The following is a 21,696-nucleotide window of genomic DNA, read 5'->3' on the forward strand; positions in this document are numbered from 1 at the left end:
AAGTTGTTTGTGCAATGCCAGAGCAAGGACAGGTCTCTCCTCCCAAGTTCCAACACTCAGTTTCCATAGGGAAATCTGCTGCAGCCCGGATTTCATAGGTAGGACAAGACCAACAGTGCTGTTTGGCTGCCATGAGCACAAAACCCTGCTCAGGTGCTGCCTGAGCCTGRAAGGACYRATATCCCCACAGGTAAGTGAAGTTMCAGCAGTAAATGGCACATTTTACATGTGGCATGAAGAATTCCACATTCAGTCCTGGTCTGACAGCCAACAGTGTTCACACCTGGGACATGTTTCATTGACGCAAGGAATGCACCCACATCTCACCCATGACAAAAACCACTTACCACAAGTTGGTTTATAAAACAGTCACAGGATTTATTGAGATAAATACAAAGTTACATAGATTCTTTATTCTGACATATGAATGACACTTCCAGAGTGTCCCCACTTGACTGGGCTCTAAACACCACGGTGCACAGACACAGCTGCCTCTGGGGCAGCACCTGCCTTCTGCCACATGCACATCCCACCAGGGACACCACTGAGCTCCAACCTAAGCAACACAACCAACGAGCTTTGGATTCCAAGTGCTGCATCATTCCTACAGCATCCAGGCAATATTGCACCAACCACCGTTATTGGCATGTTCCTTAGCTAGAAATGCTGAAATGTGATATTCTTACTGCTGCTGTGAAAGTGGATGGACTACCTAACTTTGCTCCATCTGGCTTTTTAAATACATATTTTTGCATAATTTAAACAACCCAGAGAACTGCACGTGAACACACTCATTGCATACATTTGTCTAGTACAAGACATAAAGTGCGGCCTTTAGTCATGCTGAAATCATTTCTAGTTTAAAACTAAACCAAAAAAGACAAACTTGMAGAGGGTAAATCTGGGTAACAGACCTGCACATTGTGTACAAAAACCCCACCCCAGAACTATGCTGACCCCCATTAGCACATGCAACCGTGGAGCTGTAACAGGAGGTTTTGAGTGCTTGACTGAAATCGAATTGTTCAAAACAGACATGAATTTGGGAGCCAGAGAGGTACCAAAATAGTGTCAAAAACAAAGGATTTTGTTCAGCCTTGTAGTGAACTTTTATAGCTGGTGGCTTACCCTTTACACACATACTAGTTAAAAACTCCTACTGAACACGAACCAAACATGCTAAAACCAATGGAAGCCTGTGTTTTCCAGGGGATTATTGCAAGTCAAGGTAACTATTTAAGGTGATCTGACGAACAGCAACCTGGGTTAGGTTAATGTTCAAGGTATTTAATTTATATACAGTATATTTCAAACATACTTACATATACACACACTTAAAAAAATCTGTTTAGTGCTGAGAAATTTAATGAACTGATAATAAAAAACRGAAGTAAAACCTTGTCAGAAAGGTCTTAGAAAATCTGAACTGTTAGAAAATAYCAGTATAATGCCAGCATTAGAAAAAGATATTAGAACTAGAAAAAAATAACTTGAAGGGTCTTTTTGTTAAGAAATTGCAATCATAAAAAGTCTGTACTGAAGAAGCATTTGTTTTAAATTATAAAAAAAACCTGTAAAAAATTAAATGTAGAATGTTGCAGAATTTACACTGCTGCAATAGTAGTGATATWTTTCTGCCTGCAACTTCCAAAGAGCATTTTGTGATCTTACAAGAAAACAATTAGTTACAAATACTGTACATATTATAATACATGACTGGTTAACTTATACAAAAGTGAGCCCTCCCAAAATTCAGAACCCAGTTGAGGAACCTACTCACTGTAYTGCAGACAAGCTACATTCAAACAAAACAAAAATAGGTATTCCTGTGAAAACCTTCACCCATGTAAACTACTTACTATGGAACATGAAATAAGGGCAAGTATTTCTACAAGTGTGCTCAGGAGAAAGGACTCTGCTCTCGTAAAGAAAGAGAGTAATTTCTCTCACATTAAACCACTGCTTTAGTATTTAAGCAATAGTTTTTGAGCAGTACAAAGTTTCAATCCACAATAAAAAAATAAAAAAAAAAAAAAATTTTTCCAGGACCCACATTATTGCAGATTTGGGATCCAAGAGAGGTTAGGGTCCAGCAGAAGTATAAGCTTTATAATTTTTCTGAGGCTACTCAATTTGACTAACAGAATTTTTCTCTTTCTTCCAACCCCCTGTCTCAATAGACRGGAGCCATCCCACTTCACTTTCCATGTCTCATTTGGTGTTTGCCCCAGACCTTGCCCTACAACCCAGAGAGGTTACAGAGCAAACTGTGGCACCGCCTTTCCCCAGAACATTTCTGAATTGGGGTTTTGCAGAATTYAGAGGTCTTTTGTTTCTCAGGAAAAGCTGCTTGGGGTTTAAACACCAGACAGGTTAAAAGGTGTTTGTTAAATGAGGTGTGCATGTAAAACAAACAAAGCCTTGAGCCTGTAACTCTCTGTAATATCCTTGTACAGCTMCAGCTCCTGCTGCACAACTGAATCTCAACTCAAGTGACCTTTGCTGGGGCAGAACAAAGAATTTTCCGCTTAGGAAATCTCTGGTCTACCTGCATCTGGGAGAGCCAGGAGTAACAAAAGCTGAGCTGTGAACACCTGCAAGGGCAGGCAGAAATGTTGTTATAGTGTTAACAGGTCAGTTATAGTGTTATAGTGTTAAGAGGTATAAAGGTATAGCTCAAAAGTAACAAATTAATAGAAATGTCACAATATACAAAGAATCTTRAGCTCTCTGTGCTTTGAAAAGTATCACACATAAATGCCTAATATTAGTAGTGTAACTACTTTAAAAAATGAAATTTTTGAGTTTTTYCCACAGATGCAGAATTAAGTTCATAATTTCTTGTTACAATTCAAAACTATTGACATATATACACTTTGTTTTCAAATAAATGCAATAGCTGAAACAGTACAAAGACTATAATAAAAGTGAGGAAAGAACAGCTTCAGGGAAGTTTGCTATAATCAAGTTTTAAGATTTAGAAACCTTTTTAAGTTTATAGCAAACTTKTACTAACGGAAATGTTTTGTTAAAAAATGAAATGTAAATTCCAATTATGCTGAAACACTGAGTGTAGTGTAAGACTTTACAGGCAATACTGGAGTGCAGGTGAGGTCAGAGTTATCAGCCACATTTACAAAGGGAAAACCAAAAGGAAGGAATTACTCACRGGAATCAATCACACTGCTGTAGATGAAACAAGGTCATGAAATGAAGATTGTGACATTTCTCAACACCCCCTTTCCTGCTCAAATAGGTAACAAAACCCACCTTATCTGTCCTCATTACTCACACTAACAGGAACACAAGGTGTAAAACCATCCTGCTGTTCAGCCATCACTGCGGAACAACAGCTCAGTTTTGCTTTTCAATGGTGATATTGTCCATGTTACCCTGTTTCAGTTTTATGGTGGCAAAGAAAGACACATCTTGATCTCTGTCAGACTGCAGGGCTAGAATGGTCTCTTCTGCAGCTTCTAGATGAGGATTGCCAACACTTTTAAAATAAGCTGGAATAAGGGGAGAAAAAAGACAATTTTAATCAAATCCAAAAGAATAAACCCTAGGGCATAAGTAGTGCAGAAAAACAGTGAATGCCAACACCATCTAGGGCAACTTATCCAGTTCATAGTCTCCTTACAGGAGCTACAGGAAACTAAGGAAGCTGACGGAGAAATTGAAATATGCTGCTCTGATTCATCTTATTAGGTACTTTAATATTTCTAAGATAAACTCTTTTTGCTGAGGCCTAAATAGAAATGTATCAGTGAGCAACAGCAAGCTCRGGAAGCTGCCACTGTACAATGCATTCCAAAACCTTCTCCATACTTTATTCCGAAAAAAAGGATAGGCGATTTCTGTGCTTCTTCCTCTGAATAATCTGAGAGCAGCACACAAAATTACATTTGAGACACACCAAAATAACCCGAGGTGGTGTTTAAGAGGAACGCTGGATCCCAAACGCGGAGCGGCCTCGGGCGCGGTTTGTGGGTCTGCACTGCCCCCAAGTGGGGCCGCTCGGCACCTGCAGGATGGGCCAGGATCCCGCCCGTTAGCGATCAGCATCCCACATTCCAAAGCAAAGCCACTCGAGTACTCTCAAACCTGAACTGAAACCCTTGATTACAGTGCACGATTCTGTTTCACAGCCTTGCACCGGCTGAGCTAAAAGAGCTATGCTGCCAGAGGAGCACCAGAATTCCCGAGGTGTTGGATCTTTCCAAGGAAATCAATGACCACACCTTTCTCCAGCAGCGTTTGCCTGAGAGCCTTGGCGAGCAGGACCCTGACGTTTGGCACAGGATCTGATGCAAGGCTTAGAAGGYTGGGGAGTAAGTGTTCAACAAACTGGTCCACAGGCATGCACTCCTCTTCTACTACAGCCTATGAACACACAACAGGAAAAAGCATATGTTAAAAATACACYCTTTGCCTTCGTTTCATTTCTTTCCATCATGTTCTTCATTTAGCCTATTAAAAAAAGCTCTGAATAAGAACACCCCATTCTTAAGTTCAGCCAAAGGTGGGCCAACAAGAGCAGATGAATTTCTTTCAAGAATGATTTAGGAAATGTTGCTCTCCTGCCTATCATAACCTTTTGCCTTTCAACATTCAGCCCCTGCTCCTCACTGCTACCCAAGGAAGCATTTATGGCAGTAGGAGGGAAATAGTTCCTGGCATCCAGCACCAAACCACCATTGGTGGCTTGAAAAGGTCTTGTGATCCTTTATTTTAGCATGGCCAAGTGTTAAACAAATGCTTCTYCATTTGAGACTTAATTCTTGGCTTTGCCCCTGGGATATCAGAAAGACCAAGGATCAGCTACAGCAGCTGGAAGCACAGACCAGATAGGGATAGAGCCCGGAGCTGGACAGCCAGCACTGAGACCACACTGACTCTGACCAAACCAAAAACGACCAARTTTCAGTTCTGCCCACATTGCTGCAAAGCCCCAAATTAAATGTACACATAGAAAGAGAACATTCCAACCTGACAAATGAAGGCAAAGGCTTGTCTCCCAACCCACTTGGAGCAGTGGCGAAACCGCACTACGAGCTCATTGATGAAATTTAATCCCAGGGCATTTGCACCGTTTGCATAGAACTTCTGTAGTATTGCTACAACCTGTGAGCCAAAGGAAGGGGAAAAGGAGGAGAACAAAATGAAATGAAACTTTGGCTGCAGCCCTTAAAACTTAAAAAGACATCATTTCATTTGAATTGTACAAGAGACRTTGTATTCAGTGTACTCAGTTGTGCTCATAGGCTTCATAACAAATTAAATCAGCTTTGAGGAAAGAGCAGTAGTTGGCTGTTTTGTTGCGGGATTTTCCCCCAGAACTGGGGCAAGGTTTTCCAAATTACATATACTGGATTTCATTCACTTGAAAAGATTTTTAATTCACAACCACAGAGAAAGGTTTCAGTATCTGTGGCAGTCTGACAATTCAAAATTTTTTTAAACTTTCCATTTCACCTTTTCCCATACTGCCTACCATGTTTATTAAAACATGGCTCTATTCACCCTACTCATCTGCAAAAACAGTGATTTCAGGTACCCTCTCCAGGATAATTTTCCTGCTCTCCTGCCAGGAAGTGAACTAAAYCCCCTACCAGTTTGAAGGAGATCCACCGAACTTCTGAAACTTTATCGGAGCACAGAGTTAGTGCAATGTGCCTTAAGTAGTCATAGACATCATTGGGATTGTAGAGCTCCAGGATCAGGATCAGCTGCCTGGAACAGAGGAAATCATTAACTGTACCAAGTGCAGCACCAGCCTGCTGCCATTCACCAGCTCTTACACATGGGGAAGGAGCACCAAAGCACCAGGGTTACTACAGAGCCCTTGAGAAGCTTGTTCTTCTCTTCACCTGTTAGAGAYACAGGCTTTAATCCATCAGGGAGGCCAAGGGAAACTCTGATCCAAACTGCATGTACCACTGCATCAACATTATCCAAAACAATAAGCAAAAGCTACAAACAGAAGCATGAGAAGCATTTTTTAACTTCAAACCAACACCCTGTACGTTCTTGCAGCGCAAAAACTGAATCTTTGCCACAGTGCAGAAACCTACATTTTAGAAAATAAATCCTATCTCAGAAGCACACAGAATCACCAGCCAGACCCAACCCTGCCCGTGGCAGCTCCCTGCCAGGGCTCGGGGAGCTGCTGTGTGATGTCTGTACTGCTGTGAGTTTGTTGTTCCAAACTACAAAGGCAGAGCGAGGCCTCAACAGCYCAAACACAGCAACATGACAAACATGAAGGTCAGATTCTAGCTGCAAACTATGCAAAAGGTGCTTCAGATATCAACAGGGTTTGTAGAAAAAGAACTGTGGGATGTTAATCTACCTCTTTTATATACCCAGTCTTATCGAAGTACCAAAAGAATTTATTTTTAAGAACTCATTTTTCTTTCCTACATATTAAAAAAATTACTTTTTACATGCATTTCACTAATTTTTGCAAGGGAGTCTAGAAGTAAATTCTCTAGCCTCACTGAATATTATCTATCAGACTGTCCATTCCATTAGCTGTGAGTGAACCAGCTATCCATTTTAATATAATCACAGACATTTAAGTTTTAGTCACACATTCCAACACTACTTGCAAAAAAATAAAAAACCCCCACAACCCCAAACACCTCAACTCCCCCCAAATAACCCTAAAAGCCAATGGCTTTTTCCTTCCTAAAGAATGGTTTTAAACTTTCAGTTTTCTAATCAAGATGTGCTAACTTCTGAATGTAATAATTTATTTTCAAGTTAGTAATRCAGGTTAAAAATCAGAAGTTAACAAAATTACATACTCTGCCAGCTCGTAACGAAACCTCCAGTTCCTGCTGTTATCAGTCACCACAAATTCTTGAAGCTGGTAAAGATACTCTCGCCTTTTGTCTGCATGAAGTAGCTAAAGGGAAAACATTACTGGTATAAATCTGTGATAAAACTTAAAACTTGCATTTCTCAGGTGTGGCACTACTCACACCTACATGCATTTTCCTACTTGAAAGGAAGTGACCCTTGACAAAGTGCCTCCTAAAAACTGCTCACAATCAGCTGAGTGCCTGGACACACACAAGTGACATCCACAGTACAAGAARTCATCCCTTTGCCAAGGACACCCAAAGCACCATCTCTGGGCAGAAGAGATGYCCTTCACCAAAAGCTAAGGATCTGTGTGTATCCCACAGCAGCCCACCAGAATCTGTTCTCTGCTCTCCTAACACAAATTGCTAATGGGCCAACTTTCCCAGTTTACAGCAGCCAGCAGCCTTTACCACATTTACAAAGGGTTTTCAGCTTTGGTATTTTGTTGGGGTATGAGGGAAAAGAGAAGTGGGGCACATTAAAAGAAGGAATAGAAGCACACAGACAAAATGGCAACATTGCAGAAAACAAAACATTAATTACTGAAACATGCACAGCTCATTCAAAAACTCTTCATATAATGGAGTCCGAAAAACTTTATGTTGAGAAACTTTTTACACTTTCTTACCTTCAGAAAGTCATACAGATGTTTGAGGACACCAATACGCACTTCATCCAGGTCTTTCAAGAATCCATTGAAAATTGGCACCAGATCAGCAGCTGTTAACTGGTCCCCCAGGATCACAGCCAGCTCGTGGATGGAGAAAGCCAGAGTGCGACGCACCTTCCACTGCAAACAGGCCAACAAGGCAACTACATTAGATACCATAACTACCTTCAACAAGCTTTTGAACTACCCCTGTGTGAGGACTGAGAGAGCAGGACAAACAGGACTAATAAAAAGCATTAATCATACTTAGGAAATCTGATTTAAATCTGGTATTTTGTATTTTTCGTGCATTCGTATTCCTTTATATGAAATTATGTRATCTTGTAACTTCAGTGCAAACTGAACAAGAAAACCTCCTCAAATTTCTGATTTTTTCATTACAAAACTTTCTTTTCTTACTTGTACATCTGAGGCCAGTGTCTCATAGGTGTCCTTGAGGCARTGCCAGTTCTGCCTGCCCAGAGTCAGGGCCACCCCGGGCAGGCTGTAAGCGCAGTGCTTGGCAATCTCTGTGTCAACAGTCTGGGCCCGAGCAGGGTCAGTCATGGACAGATACTGGTCCAGTAAAGGCTGAGGGATGATGTCCTACAGACAGACACACACTTGAATTTAAGATCAGAAAGAAAATACACTTGCTGTGATACACTTCTACCAACCAGCCAGCACCAAAACACAGGAGACAGGACATCCCTTGTAAGTGTTACCTTGACCAAGGGTACATGACCCCAATGGTTATTTGTCCCCTCATTATGACAGAGCAATTGGCAATCAACAGTCATTCCTGCTTTATCAACACTTTGCATTAACCAAGCTGAAAATTCCTTTGCTGATGTCAAACAATAAATCAGTGACACAATAGTACAGTCAGTGCCTACCTTGGTTGCACAGGTTGCCTCTAAGGCACCAAAATGGCAACAGAATGTTTCTAACTTTCTCATTTCTCATGTTTTACAGGGTTCTCCTTGAATTCTGGAGCATTCCTTCACATTCAACAACTGATGCACTGGAGCAGGTATCACACCATTAAGATGAACTGTATCCAGTACTCCACTAAATCCATTTGATGCTATTTTAATCACCTGTAATTTTGACTTGTCATCTTCAAATGGTGGATTATTTTCTTGCTCTTTCCTCAGAAGTGCACTGGTTCCTCTTTGTTGTTCCTCTGAGTCCTGTAAAAGGAGGTACCAGGTAGTGAAATAAATGAGACTTGGTGCTGTTTGGTGCTGTTTCAAAGCATCACAGTGCAGAACAATAGAGCTCAGATTGAGAACAGCCCTGCACAGGCAGAGCCTTGTTCAGTGTGTTTATGCAAGTACAAAAAGACAACAGTTGTACACTGAGGCAAACAGTAGAGACTGTAGCAGCAACAGGGGCAGCAGTAGTTTGCTTTCTTTAGAAGTAAACCTATCTAATTCAACACCACAAACCCATCATATTTTGGATGGTTACTTTGAAATAGTTTTTATTCTTGAAATCAAATTATAKTCAACAGAATTTCATCAGGAAAAATCTACAAGACTACTGCAAAACTTTTAACTCCTGGGTCATTTGGGTGCAAACAGAMATTATAACCCTTAACGGGTTTTCTTTATTCCGTTTCAGTAAGTAGAATGTGATAATTGGGGTCTAGTAATGTTCAAAGGCTTTGGACCAAAAGTGGATCAATTATGCCAGGGACTACACAACCCCACACAGTTCAGACATAGGGCACTGTGTGTACTTACTGTGCTTTTCAGCACACTGGTGTTTGACTGGTCACTGATGTCATCCTGGGAGGCAGGGGATGAAAGAGCATCCCCCTGCACCTGGTTGCAGGCAGCAACAGCTGCTTCATCCAAAATCATGTTGTTCTGAAGACTGTCAGTGCTTTCTTCCATTTTTTTGGTCTCACAGTCACCAACAGAATCAAACTGAGCAGCTCTGAGGGCAGCAGACAACACTTGGACCTGAGCTGTATAAAGAAAAAGAGGSTTATTTAGTTTGCCTTCTGCATTTAAAAGCATTATACTTGTAATTAACTCATTTGAAGAGAAAAGAAAGCCCAGCATGAACTGCACAGAAGTGGTRTATTAGCAAATATTTGCTCTTGGAAAGAAAAGAGTATTTTATTCTAGAGCACTCATGAGACTTGGTGAAACAAGAAACTGAGCTGACTATGGATGACAAGAGGGATTTGGTCCATGAAACACGAGGAGAACATATAGATCCCACTATCAGGCCATCATCCTTCCTATATGTTCAACAATGGGCCTGTTTCAGGCAGCTGAGGAGAGAGAACTTTAATTTAAGGTCATTCCCACTCAGCCAAATATTAGATGAATTCAGCTAGTAACAGGCAGCACTGCCACTAAAACCACAATACTTGAAACTGGTTAAAACTGTCTTTAAYAAGCTCTTTTCCCTTTTGTAGTTAGATCAATTTAATTTTCATGCAAACAGAAGCCAGGAACACTTCCCCCGCTGCTCTAGAAATAACTCAGGTCTTATGAAAAAAGCTGTTGTATAGCCTTTTACTATAATTTAGTGCTCAAGGTAGGCTTATCACACTATGAATACCAAGCTAATCAAAATGCAAGCAAGTGTTTTGTAAAGGCCAGGAGAAAGTAAAATCAGATTTTCTCTGAGCAGGCAGGTTGTCAGAGTCTCACCTTGAACATCTGGATCATCTATGTGCTCCTGTAAACTTTTTAGAACTTTTTTTATTTCATTGCTAGCAACACAGTTATTACACGGCACAGAGCAGGCATCGTGCTTCTCAGCCTTGAACTGCAGCAACTCCAGCTCCTGGCTTATGTCAGGCAGAGGAGGGCGCCAGTACAGGAATGTGCTGAACACGTCCTCGGCAGACGGCAGCCTTGAGCTCATCCCAGGGAAACTGCTCTCCTTCGTGGCTTCAGTGGTACCAAGAGCGGCTTTGTCACCCTGACACAAGCGAGACACTTCCTCTCCAAGGCTGGCACAATAATCTGAACTTCCTTCAGCTTTATTTAGGTTCTCAGAGAGCTTTGCATTAACTTCTGCTGAAGTCTCCTCAGTCGATGATTCTGATTTGATTTCCATTGGTTGTTCTGAGCTGGGAAAAGACATAGTTATTGAAAGAAAACTTTAAGTATGCTGTAAAAAGAATTTTTCAGTGAAATACTTAATAAGAGACAGCAGCAACATTAGAAGCTTTTGTTTACAGAAAGACAGAGTTTATGTTGCCACTATGTTTGACTTCACCCATTTTCCCTTTGCCCTCCTCTGAAACCAAAGTGAATTTTTCAATGATGTGGTTACCCTCAAATGCATATCACTCTTCAGACCTTTTCTAGAACTGTATTCTCAAGTTGAGATTTTTAGTCTTGACAAGCAAGAGAAACAATTACCTTCTTTTTAACCCCTTCCACTACACCACACCTTTCCCAGGATTCACCTGGCCAATGCAGTATTTGCATTGGAGGACATCAAAGCGATATTGTTGCTTGGCTGACAGGAATTGGAATTCACATCTTGTGCTGATGGACGGATACTCAGTGTCCCATCTTCTCGAATRTAAAGACCAGCACTTGAAGGGTTTGCAAAGGTAGAAATAAATGGGCCAAGAGACTGAAAAGCAGCTTGACGAACCTGTGGTGGTGTAAGAGCAACACTCAGACTTCATGCAACTCACAGAGTTGAAAAATCTAAATTTGGTGCAGTTTTCAGCAAGAACAAATTGCTTCTTAATATAACAGCTTCATTTAATACTAAATACCAAATACCAATAACCAAGTAAGTGCTACTTAAGCAAAGGCTGATGTACTTAGGCACATATGTACAATCCTTGTACAGGATTTTTTTTTTAAGTTATAAATTTGAAGGATATCTGTGTACTTCAACTCATCTATTTAACATGAGCAACTTTTTCCGAGAAGAGTATTTACACTTACAAACTGTTGAGAGAGAGGAAAAACAAGACTACCTTATTAGAAGAGATTAGATTTTAGCACATTAGGCTCTAATCTGAGCAAATATACTTTAGAGCACTAATAAAAGCAACATTCTGACTTGTCCATTATTTGTTTAGGATCTGCCTGGGAGGATGCATCAATTCCAGAGTGAGTTACTCACCCATCTGCAGGTATCACTGATCAGGCTGATGAACAGYGGGGACAGTTTGCTCCTGCGAACTTCTGGGGATGTAGTGTAAGACACTGCCATAAAGCATTCAGCACAAGCCTTCCTCATTCCCCACACACTATCAGAACAAAGTTCAAAGAACTTGGGAATCTGCCAAAAATAAGCCAATCCAAGACTAATTAAAGACTAAASAAAGACTGCAGCAATATCAAAGTATTTGAAAACTGGAGACAATGACAACTCAGTAAGCAAAGAACAGAAGAAACAGGGACAGGTTAAATGMATACACTAATTAAAGGAATTGGAAAAAAACCATCTGTGTCTCACTTACTCCATTAGGATTGTGTGTACAACTATAAGCAATAAGAAAGAATAGAAAGAATTATTAATAGCCTATTTTTCCTGAATTCATAATTGAATTGATGATCATTGAATGATCATCTAGTTCAGGAAAAAAAGAGTCAGTAATTCTCAAGTGTGTGTACATATATAYATACCTACTGCAATTTACATTTTAAACATGTTTTGCAAAACAAGAACTTTACACTTCTCTTCATTCTCAGTTTCGCTATGTAATTGCAATTGAGGCCTTAGCCAAATCAATTAAAAAATGCATGCACACTGATTAATTTATAGAGAAGACAATAAAAGAACTCATTATTAAACTTTCTGAACTGAGAAATTTAAGTCTTGCAAATTGACTTGGTTTTTACTTACCAGCAGTCTTTCTGTGGCTTCTTGCCCAACTGCATTACAAATGTCACCAAAATTAGCTGCACAAATCTAAGAAATAAAAAGTCATTAACAACACTGTGTCTCTTTCAAGGACATTAGTTTGATTATCAACTCCACCATGCATTATTTATCCCACGAAACAACTGCACATGTTTTGACTCTTCCAATTTCAGCCCTGTAACTGCATCGTGTAATATTAACTCATGCCAAACAAAGACTCATTGGAGCAAGTGTCCATACACCACATGCCTCTGGAATCAATACCARTAAAGGTTTCTGCATGAGGAGCATCATCTGCTCCAGTAACCACCAGAAGGGATGATAAGCCCACATGAAAGTTTAAATCACTTGGAGCAGCAGCTGTCAAACCCAGAGCAGGCCAGAACATGATATGAGGGTCAGGACTTAGGTGTACTGACAGCACTACCCTGGCTCAAGGTGGCTTAAGTGCTTTGCTGAAGCAAAGTTTAATCAAGGTCTCAAGTTCGTGCCATTTACAGGCCATTACTGAAGCTCTAATTAAGGCAAAAGGGACATCCCTTCATGCTGCAGAAAGATGCTGCCATAATCTGAAATAATTTAAGATAGAACTGTGTTAATACACCTTTTAGTCACTCTCTATGCTTATTTAGAAGGCCATAAAGCAGCTCAAATTCCAGCATGTGCTGCTTATGTTGCAGACCAAATTGAAGCTCAGYGTGACCCTTAAGTCTACTCAAATATTTTAATACTTCTTATGCTACAAGTTTCCTTTTGTACTCAAACATGAATTACAGTAAGTCTTACCCAAGCACAGCAGCTTTAAAAAAAAGGCTGTGCAAAACTATTTAATGTGCAAGACCAGTCTAACTGCTGGACCAAAGTTATTGACCAAGGTCTGTTATCTGTTTCTTTACTGAACCAGAGAAAGTAGAATTAATAAATTAATTAATAATAAAGTAATATTAATAAATTAAAAACTTCTCTCCCAGATGCTTTGAAAGTTCCTCAGCTAAAGTTATGACTAAATTAATCAGAAAGGCATTGGAAAAGCAAAGTACAAACTCATTTTTAGGTGGTTTAGGGTTGGACACACACCAACCTTTCGGACTTGAAACAATTTCCCATCACTGCACAGTTCACAGAAACGAGGAAGCAGCAGGTGCTCAACTGTTGTTCTACTCAACATGGAAGCCATTTTACAGATTATCTGAAAATCAGGAAAGGGATACATTTAATGAGAACAGAATTACAAAGCTTGTAAGCACAGCCAAAATCCTCCGAAAAATTACCTCAGAAAGACCATGATTACAATCAAACAGATTTAACTGCTACACATTATTTATATTTTCATACACATTTATGTGAAGCACAAATATAGCTTTACTTTGAATCATTCTACAGAAGAATATAACATTTCTGTATTTAATTCTTTGCCTTTTTTATGTGGTTAAATCAACTTTTATTGATAGATTTGTTTTCAAGGTGTTCACAATGTGACAAACAGTGGTATTTTGTATGGAGAAGACAAAAAGTTCCTTTTCACTAGGCACCTTAYAAAAATCACTCTTTAAGCATGTTAGAAATATCCCAAACTGCAGCATGCAACACATTGGGCGTTAACAGTTCAGATACATTAAAACATGCACAGTCCCAGCTCTTTGTAGGCTCAGATACCACAATAAAATAGAATTTTGCAATACAACAGGAGACAAAAAAAGGGAGAGCAAGGAAAAACTAGTTATATGTGTGAGCTAATGCACACTTTATACGAATTATCCCTAGGAATTTTAGGAGTTAGAAGAGCATAATGAAAGGAAGTTAGTAAYACACTCATTATTTCCGTTTTCTCTGAGGAGCTATCAATTTCCACTACCAACACAAACCATGTTTCTGCTRTGAAAATCATGTGCTTTGGATTTTGTGTRTTTCCTTTCAGYTCCCACTTTCTGGGRGSAGTTGCTGTAACYCYTGTGTTWGTAAGAGTAGAAAGCAAGGGGCTCCCATGCACCTTTCTCCTCAACTGCTCTGCCTGCAGCACCAGGAGTTTAACATTTACACAAGTGAATTCACCTTTCTATTTTTATTTTTCAAAAAATACTGGAGCTTTCTACCTTCATAAAAAATAAACTTTATTCCTTCCTAGAAATAAATGCTTGCCTTTGTAATAGAATCCTAAATCAGAACTAAGGAAGACACCATTCAAGGACTTTCCTACAAATTTTCAAACTCCTAAAAGGCATCTGGTGCTCAGATGTCATCCTGGAAAATTGCCTAAGCAATTCCCAACTCCCAAACAAGGAAGAGGAAAATCTAGCTGGTAAAATATTTTACAGGTCAAGTGTCAGATATCCATGCTGAAATGTAATTACACACCAGCACTTTTCTGTGGAGTCAACTGATTTCTTGAAAGCCACCAGGCAGTGTTTTTTTCAAAACACTTCAGAACTGAGATCAGGTCATATTTCTACAACATTACTGTGAAACCTGGTAAAGCAAACGTAAAGAACACTCTGGGGAATGTAACAATCCTAACAAGAATTTTAAAAAAGGCTGCCAAGAATCCATTGTATTTTGAAGCTATTCAGCTACTATTTTGACATCATTTAGCATCCTAAGGTATAAGGATAGTCTCTTTCTAAATTTGTTATTTTCAAAAATTCTTAATAAAAATTTAAGATTTGTTGAACTGAAAGTCCAAATATTTTAATGAATAAACACTAAAAGTTTGATTGCTTACTTTAATTAATGTCAGCACTATTCCTGGACCTCATTTTAATCRCCACTATAAATTAATGTTATCAACTTACGTTCACAGCTTCCACCTTGTACTCATCATCACTGTCAGGAGCAGAGAGGTCCAGCAGAATGGGACACACCTTATTTTCAATGTCACTCTGRGCCACAAGGTCCTGTTCCAGCAGTATCAGCAGGGCTTCCTGACCTGCCTTTCTGACCTATAAACAAACACACAAGACCAGCTTGTCACTATAAAAACAATGTTTACAGACACAAGAACCACAACTCCCCCAATTTTTTGAATGAACACACAGGCACAAGCTAAAAAATACAAACCCAGGAAAAAAAGTCTTAGTTTTATTATCAGAAGGAATTAGTAATAAAATCTCAAGTTTAATATAATCATTTCATCACCTTCTGAGAATAAGACAAGAGATAAAGTAGAAGATAGGATTTGCATGTCATGAATCCTGTAACAGACTCTGTCCATGTGCTGTCAGACAAACCCTGAAGTTTCCTATTATCTGCTAAGGGAAGTATTAAAAACGAAAACACGCCCCGAAAAAAAATTTTAAAAAATGAGACCTCCCTAGTGCAATGTGCTGAAACCAATAAACACAGAGCACTACATAAAAGCCAGATATCAACCAACATGGAATTTCCTATTATCCCTTCCTCATGCCCTAAATTCAYTGAACCACACAGAATTTTCCAAGGCTCCAATTCCTGCTGTCTGTTTTTCCTACCTGATTGTTAACATCTGTGAGGTATCTCACTACTATGGGCATAAGGTATTCAAAAAATGCTGTTGGGAATTTTGGTCGACTTTCTTGCAGAAAAATGGCAATAGGAGGTATCTGCTCCATCAGCTCTGTACGTACAGTTGGCTCTGAAAATAAAAGTCAGAATTACATTAGTAAATATGAAATTAAKATCAGGTACCTTAAGAAAAAACTGGCATTTTTCTTTAATGTTTTCACAACAGAGGAAAATTAAAATAACCAAAACATAAAAAGAGCATCAGTAAGATTGCCTGCTCTTAAAGGAAAGCTGAATAAAACAGAATAGCCTTACTTACRTCATCACGGTTCAGAGATTTGGGATCAGTTCCCAAATCAATCCTATAAAATCAGATCACAAGCTGGAAAATCCAGTTACCATGAATGTATGCACAAGAACGATTAAAACACTTACAACAAATATAGCAAATAAAATTTAACAAACTTCTTGAAAAATATTGTTTCAGGCCCTGTACTAAGAAAGGGCCTTTCACTTAACATTTACCACACAAAATACTTCAAAAACGAGACAAAAATGCATCTATTTTTATTGACAGATCTTCCTGCTAGATGATTCAGCTTCCTTAGCTCACTCACTGCCTTCTCAAAATCGGAAATCAGTACTTCCTATGTTGCAATTTACATAAAATAACTTACACAAATTAAAAAACAAACAAAAGCAAACTTTCAAACCTGCATCTTCCGAGAGCCTGACCACTATTTCCATTACAGTCAGAAAGTCTTCTTCATTGKTACTGAAATCTCGAAAGACATCCAAAAGACCTCTGGCAATAATTTGCCTGTGGAGTGAACACAAGAATTGCTTTAATATCCAGCCAATGACACATAGATGGGATTCAAGGGGAACTTATCAAATGTAAATGACACAAAAGATCARACTCTTCTCTGAACATTCTACATATCAACAAAACAAAGATGGAATTGAGAGATCTTACTTAGATAGCCAAGAATGAAAAACATCTTTTCATGGAAGTATTATGGAAGTTGTTSAAATAGAAATAACATCAGGCATGTGTTTGGGAGACTCATGAAAGACACCACGACACCTTAACATCCACAGTGCACCCAGACTCAGGTACCATCAAGTGTGCCTGCTGTGCCCTTACCTGTTAAATACATTGTCACTGAAGGCATATTTCTCTAGACGAGCCAGTGGAGTTAAATTATCCTGCCCAGGAATATCCAAGAATGCTGTTATCCTCATGCTATCGCAGTCTGGTCCATAATCTTCAAAGCCAACTTGAAAGACATGAAAAGTAACCAAAATAAAAAAAAACAAAAAACCAAGAGTCAGCAAGAGATGTTACAATGTACAATACAAGCTAGCAATAACTATTTCTTTAAAAGGGAAGTATTTGCCCATCATTGGAAACAGCTTGCAAAGGAATCTTAAATTGTATCTAATGAAGTTGAGAGCAACACTTGCATATAGACTTGTCAATTCAAGCTTAAAGGTTAATTTGACTGTCAAAACATTTAGCTGTAAATACACTTCACCCTCCCAGTGAAGGATCCACATGCACTAAGAGGGCTCAGCTGACACAACTGCACACCACAAACTGACCCACATATTCAAAACAAAAATAAATTACATTAAAAGAAACTGGAATTTTAACAATCATAGCAAAAATCAAACAGTATTGCTTTAAACAGCAAATTCTTATGTCTGTTYCAAAGTTCCCAAGGTGCATTTTCCTCAGTGTAGCTACTGGGCCCCATGTACCTAAATCAGACCAGTAACTTTTGGGAAAAACTTCAACTTCGCCATACTTGTGAACATGCTGGGAGCTCCCTACTGCAGACCAGACYTTCTCTGAATCTTTTTTGTATTTGCAGCTTTGGACTTTTACCCAAATATTACCACACCAACTGCTACAATTTCCTTCCCCAAATCTAACAGTCACCATCACAAATTAGAGGCAGGAGATATGACCGTGAAAAGGAAAGGGATAACTTTGTTGCCAAACATTTTAATCCTTCATCTTTACAACCAAGTGAAATAATGTGCCTGCAGCACGTAAATCTTTCACACAAATGGTCTTTAAGGGCTGGACAAAGGAACTCCATAGAAAGAGTTGCACTGGAGTGGTTAATATTGCTGCTCTGGGTTTACAACTGTCCCAAGCACTCCTAGAGCCAGGCACACTTCTTTCACACAAATAGAGCAACTGGGACCACACTTTAGGAAATGGCAATCCTGCCAACACAGCTTCTCACATGCATGAAGTATCTCACAACCCAGCACATGTGCTGCCAGTGACAACCCCTGAAGACAACAAGCCACTTCTTTGGTCTAAACTCCATTAATATCCATTATAAATCACTTTATATGTTAAARCCTCCTCTATTACTGAGAGGTACCAAGCCCCAGTTTTTTTCCAACATTTCCTATGTAAAAGTCTGCTTTCCAATTATTCAACACAAGTCAAAACAGTCTCAGGAATACAGCTTAGTAAAAGAGGAAATCATCTGAAAATACATGGAGAAAAATGCTATATCTGAGTCTTGAGGGAAAAAAAAAAAAAAAAGATTGGTTTAAAATCTCCAAGGTCCCCAGGTGAGTTAGAATCCTACAGCAATTCCAAATTTTCCCCCAGTCAAAGTGCCTGAAGAGGGAACATCCAGATTTGCTGTTTCAAAAGAAACTTCTTGTATCCCTGACAGCTCACGGGAAGTTACACAGTGTCTGYAGGATTGCAGATTTCCTTTCTGAGGTTGCAACAGACTGTCCACACCCAAACTGACCATCCTTGGATCTATGCAATTATAGCACATATATTTGAAAGTCCTCACAGACCAGACATTCACTGGCTAATTTTTAAGCTTAGTCACCTGTTACACAAAGAAAGACTGATTAAAATCAATATACTTGTCATTAGCTTTAACTAGTTCCCAGCTGTCCCCAATTAGAAACACTTTAATGATTAAAGCTATTACTTCACTTCAAATATTTTAGAATTCCTACCAAATCAAATGACAGTGAAATAAACTCCAATTCTAATTTTGACTACAATACTAAACCTGGGGCTGATTTTGTAAACATTATGAACATGTTTAATTTTACTACATGGAGTAGTTCTATTACTCATTTAAAGTACTTAAGCACACACTAGTGCTTCCAAGAACAGAGACAAAACAGAGCACTATTACTTATGCTCAGGATTGAGAGTTAAATATCTGAAATAGTTTCCACAYGCTCTCACTACACATAAATAAGGAATAATCATGGCAGAATCCATTCTGTCTTCTCTCAAGAATTTTAGTTTTCTTTTTCCACAAAATAAGACAACATAGGTACTCACAAGTTTCAGAATACACCATGKACTATAAAGTAAATCCCAAATAATGAACTAGCATTTATCTAATGTTCTTTCACAGGTATTTTTCAGTATTTTTCCCTCTAACTAGGTCAAACAAGCTTGAAATCTGTTCACCTATAAACAGAAATAAATGTGACAGTATTCACAGCTGAACTCGAGTTCACTGTGCTCAAAAGCTGCTCAGAGGCATAAGAAATTCAGGGTCACAAGATCTAACAGAGCAATTCAATGTCATCTCCCAGTGTCACCATCCACATTTCACAGCACAAACCAGWAAATGCCAGCACCGAGTGCAACAATTTAATGAGCTCAAGGACATAATTTTCCCTCTGCATGTTTATAGAAGGAAAAACAAATTCTTTAAATACTTTCTTATTAATTGTACAAAGGGCATAAATAAGCTAATTATTTCTTCCAGATGACCCATTATCTCATCTTATGAAAAGCAAGTTTTAAGCTGCACTTGAATTAAGCTAGAATTTACTACAGCTTTTTCCCACACCCGGAATAAGCCCCCAGACTCTGTGTTTCAACAGAATTAATCTTCATCGTGCATGATAATATTTCACCAATTTAGTTAAGCAAGTAAAAATCCAGTTCCAGTGGTTTRTTTCACTGAGGCTTTCCTAAAACACATCCTAAACTCTTTGCTAGCCTAGTCACTGAATAGCACAACAGTATCACAGCCATGGGACACCTGAGCTCTGCTACAACAGACCGCTGTTGATTCCATAATTCTAGAGGCATTGTCAAACTAACAAACATAATCAAAGAATATTTTTACATCACGTAACTATATTTTAATAAAGCTCTAAAAGGTACATTTATTTACATGCTCATCCTGAAATTGATAATTTCTTCCATGAATTACTTATGGCAAAACTGTCTTTATCTGGACTTTTTTTTTTACTAGAGTTTTGCCTTACAAGCATCAAACATTTTAATAAACCCACCAGACTAATCTGTTACAGTTTAAACAGAACAGCCAAGGACTGAACACTAACGGAAAACAAACACTTCCAGGGATGGTCACCCCTGGTTCAAGGCCAAAACACATTAGAGAACTGTTATAAGTTTGCACTTATTTCTTCTGCTCACACTTTACACATTGTTACCTACTCGGGGAAAGCAGAAACCTCAAAGACTGAGAGCAATAACCAACGGAATCCCACAGAACCAGCTCCTCCCAAGAGTAGATCTTCCCAAAGGAAGACTTTAGATCCCATTTGTATTCCAACATTTCCCTGATGTTCCTGAAGACCACCTTTTCCTAAAACAGCTTTCTTATGCTCAGCTGGGAAGGTAAATGGGATGGGTCCACCTGTTTCGCATTCCCAAATGATAACAAACCATAAAGATCTTGTGACAAAGTTTCTCACAAGAATCAAACACAAGTATCATTCTTCTTCTTTAATTGAACAGTCCAACGTGCCACTGAAACCACCCGACAGAGAGAGCACCTTTCTAAGGCAATAGAAGTTTCTATTAAACATCGTTAAAGCTTCCTCTYCTGAAATCACAGCGCTTACCAGGCTGGTTCAAGTCTGACAGGTGTCCAGTTCTCTTGGAACACAGCCCTGGGCTACAAAGGCGTGTGATGGAGCTGTTCCCTGCCTGGAAACTCAACCCAAACCCATGGGTTTGTGCGATCCAACCGGAGCACACACAGCTATTTTCCCTTTATCCCGAGTGCACCCGCAGCACATCCCCGGGATGCAGGAGCAGCGGAACACGCGTCCTCACAGCCTCTACAGCCTTRGAAAGTCTCACCGCAACTGAGCAATCCCTGGGCTAATTATTCTAATTCCCAACTACAACAGGAGCGGGGCTGATCCCCTCATCCCCCCGTGCGCCTTTTCGCAGGCTCGGGMGCTGCTGGAGCTGCTGTTTACACCGAGCCCAGTGGCCCCTAGAACCAGCGGGGATAATCCCAACGCCCTGGGAACTTTCATCTACCAGAACTGCCTCAAAATCCTCCCCTCGCCCTCACCGGGGTGAAAATGCAGAGAGGGAAAGAGGGCGACAGGAGGACCCCGGGGTGGGAGCGCGGGCCTGAGCAGGGAGCGGAAAAATAAAAAACAGTTACTCACAATCATCTAAGTCATCCTGCAAATCCACAAAATACAAAGGGATCCCTACAAACAAAAAACAGAAGAGAGATACCAGGGGGTTGATTTGGGAAGGACGGCGGCAGCCCCGGCTGAGCCGCCCGCCCGCCCGCCGGCCCCACTTACCGGCCATCTTGGAATGGACATGGGCGAGGAGGAGGAGCGGCAGGGCACAGGGAGGAGCCGCGGGTGCTTCCTGCCGCCGGGTCAGCCCCGAAACGCCACCGGGTGAAGGAGCAGCGTCTGCCGAGGGTCGAGCGGCCCGTCAGCGCCTCAGGGGGACAACAGCGAGCGGGGGGCGCGGGCGGGGACTCCGGCGGCCGCCCAAGATGGCGGCGCGGCCGCGCAGCCTGAGGAGGAGCGCGGTGTGC

General features: G+C 40.0%; 1 protein-coding gene across 2 annotated transcripts; it reads right to left on the reverse strand.

The window, feature by feature from the left end:
• Positions 1–359: 359 nt before the first annotated feature.
• LOC130580547 (serine/threonine-protein phosphatase 4 regulatory subunit 1-like) lies at positions 360–21,518 on the reverse strand. 2 transcript variants are annotated; one of them, XM_057378133.1, is made up of 20 exons: positions 21,452–21,518; positions 21,308–21,352; positions 17,004–17,136; positions 16,570–16,676; positions 15,844–15,986; positions 15,169–15,315; positions 13,461–13,568; positions 12,362–12,427; positions 11,636–11,794; positions 10,959–11,152; positions 10,192–10,616; positions 9,268–9,494; positions 8,620–8,712; positions 7,940–8,125; positions 7,499–7,660; positions 6,810–6,910; positions 5,613–5,733; positions 4,990–5,124; positions 4,242–4,383; positions 360–3,509 (listed from the first exon to the last, which is right to left on the reverse strand). In XM_057378133.1, exons 1-20 carry the CDS (start codon positions 21,456–21,458, stop codon positions 3,355–3,357), a joined length of 2,856 nt encoding a protein of 951 aa, XP_057234116.1. In that variant the 5' UTR covers positions 21,459–21,518; the 3' UTR covers positions 360–3,354. The 2 variants fall into 2 exon arrangements, with proteins under 2 accessions (XP_057234116.1, XP_057234117.1); XM_057378134.1 differs by lacking the exon at positions 21,308–21,352.
• Between the last annotated feature and the right edge of the window lie 178 nt (positions 21,519–21,696).

The sequence above is a fragment of the Malurus melanocephalus genome, unplaced genomic scaffold (genome assembly GCF_030028575.1).
Source record: "Malurus melanocephalus ecotype Western Australia unplaced genomic scaffold, MMel_1.1 scaffold_341, whole genome shotgun sequence".
In the NCBI taxonomy this organism is placed as follows: Eukaryota; Metazoa; Chordata; class Aves; order Passeriformes; family Maluridae; genus Malurus; species Malurus melanocephalus.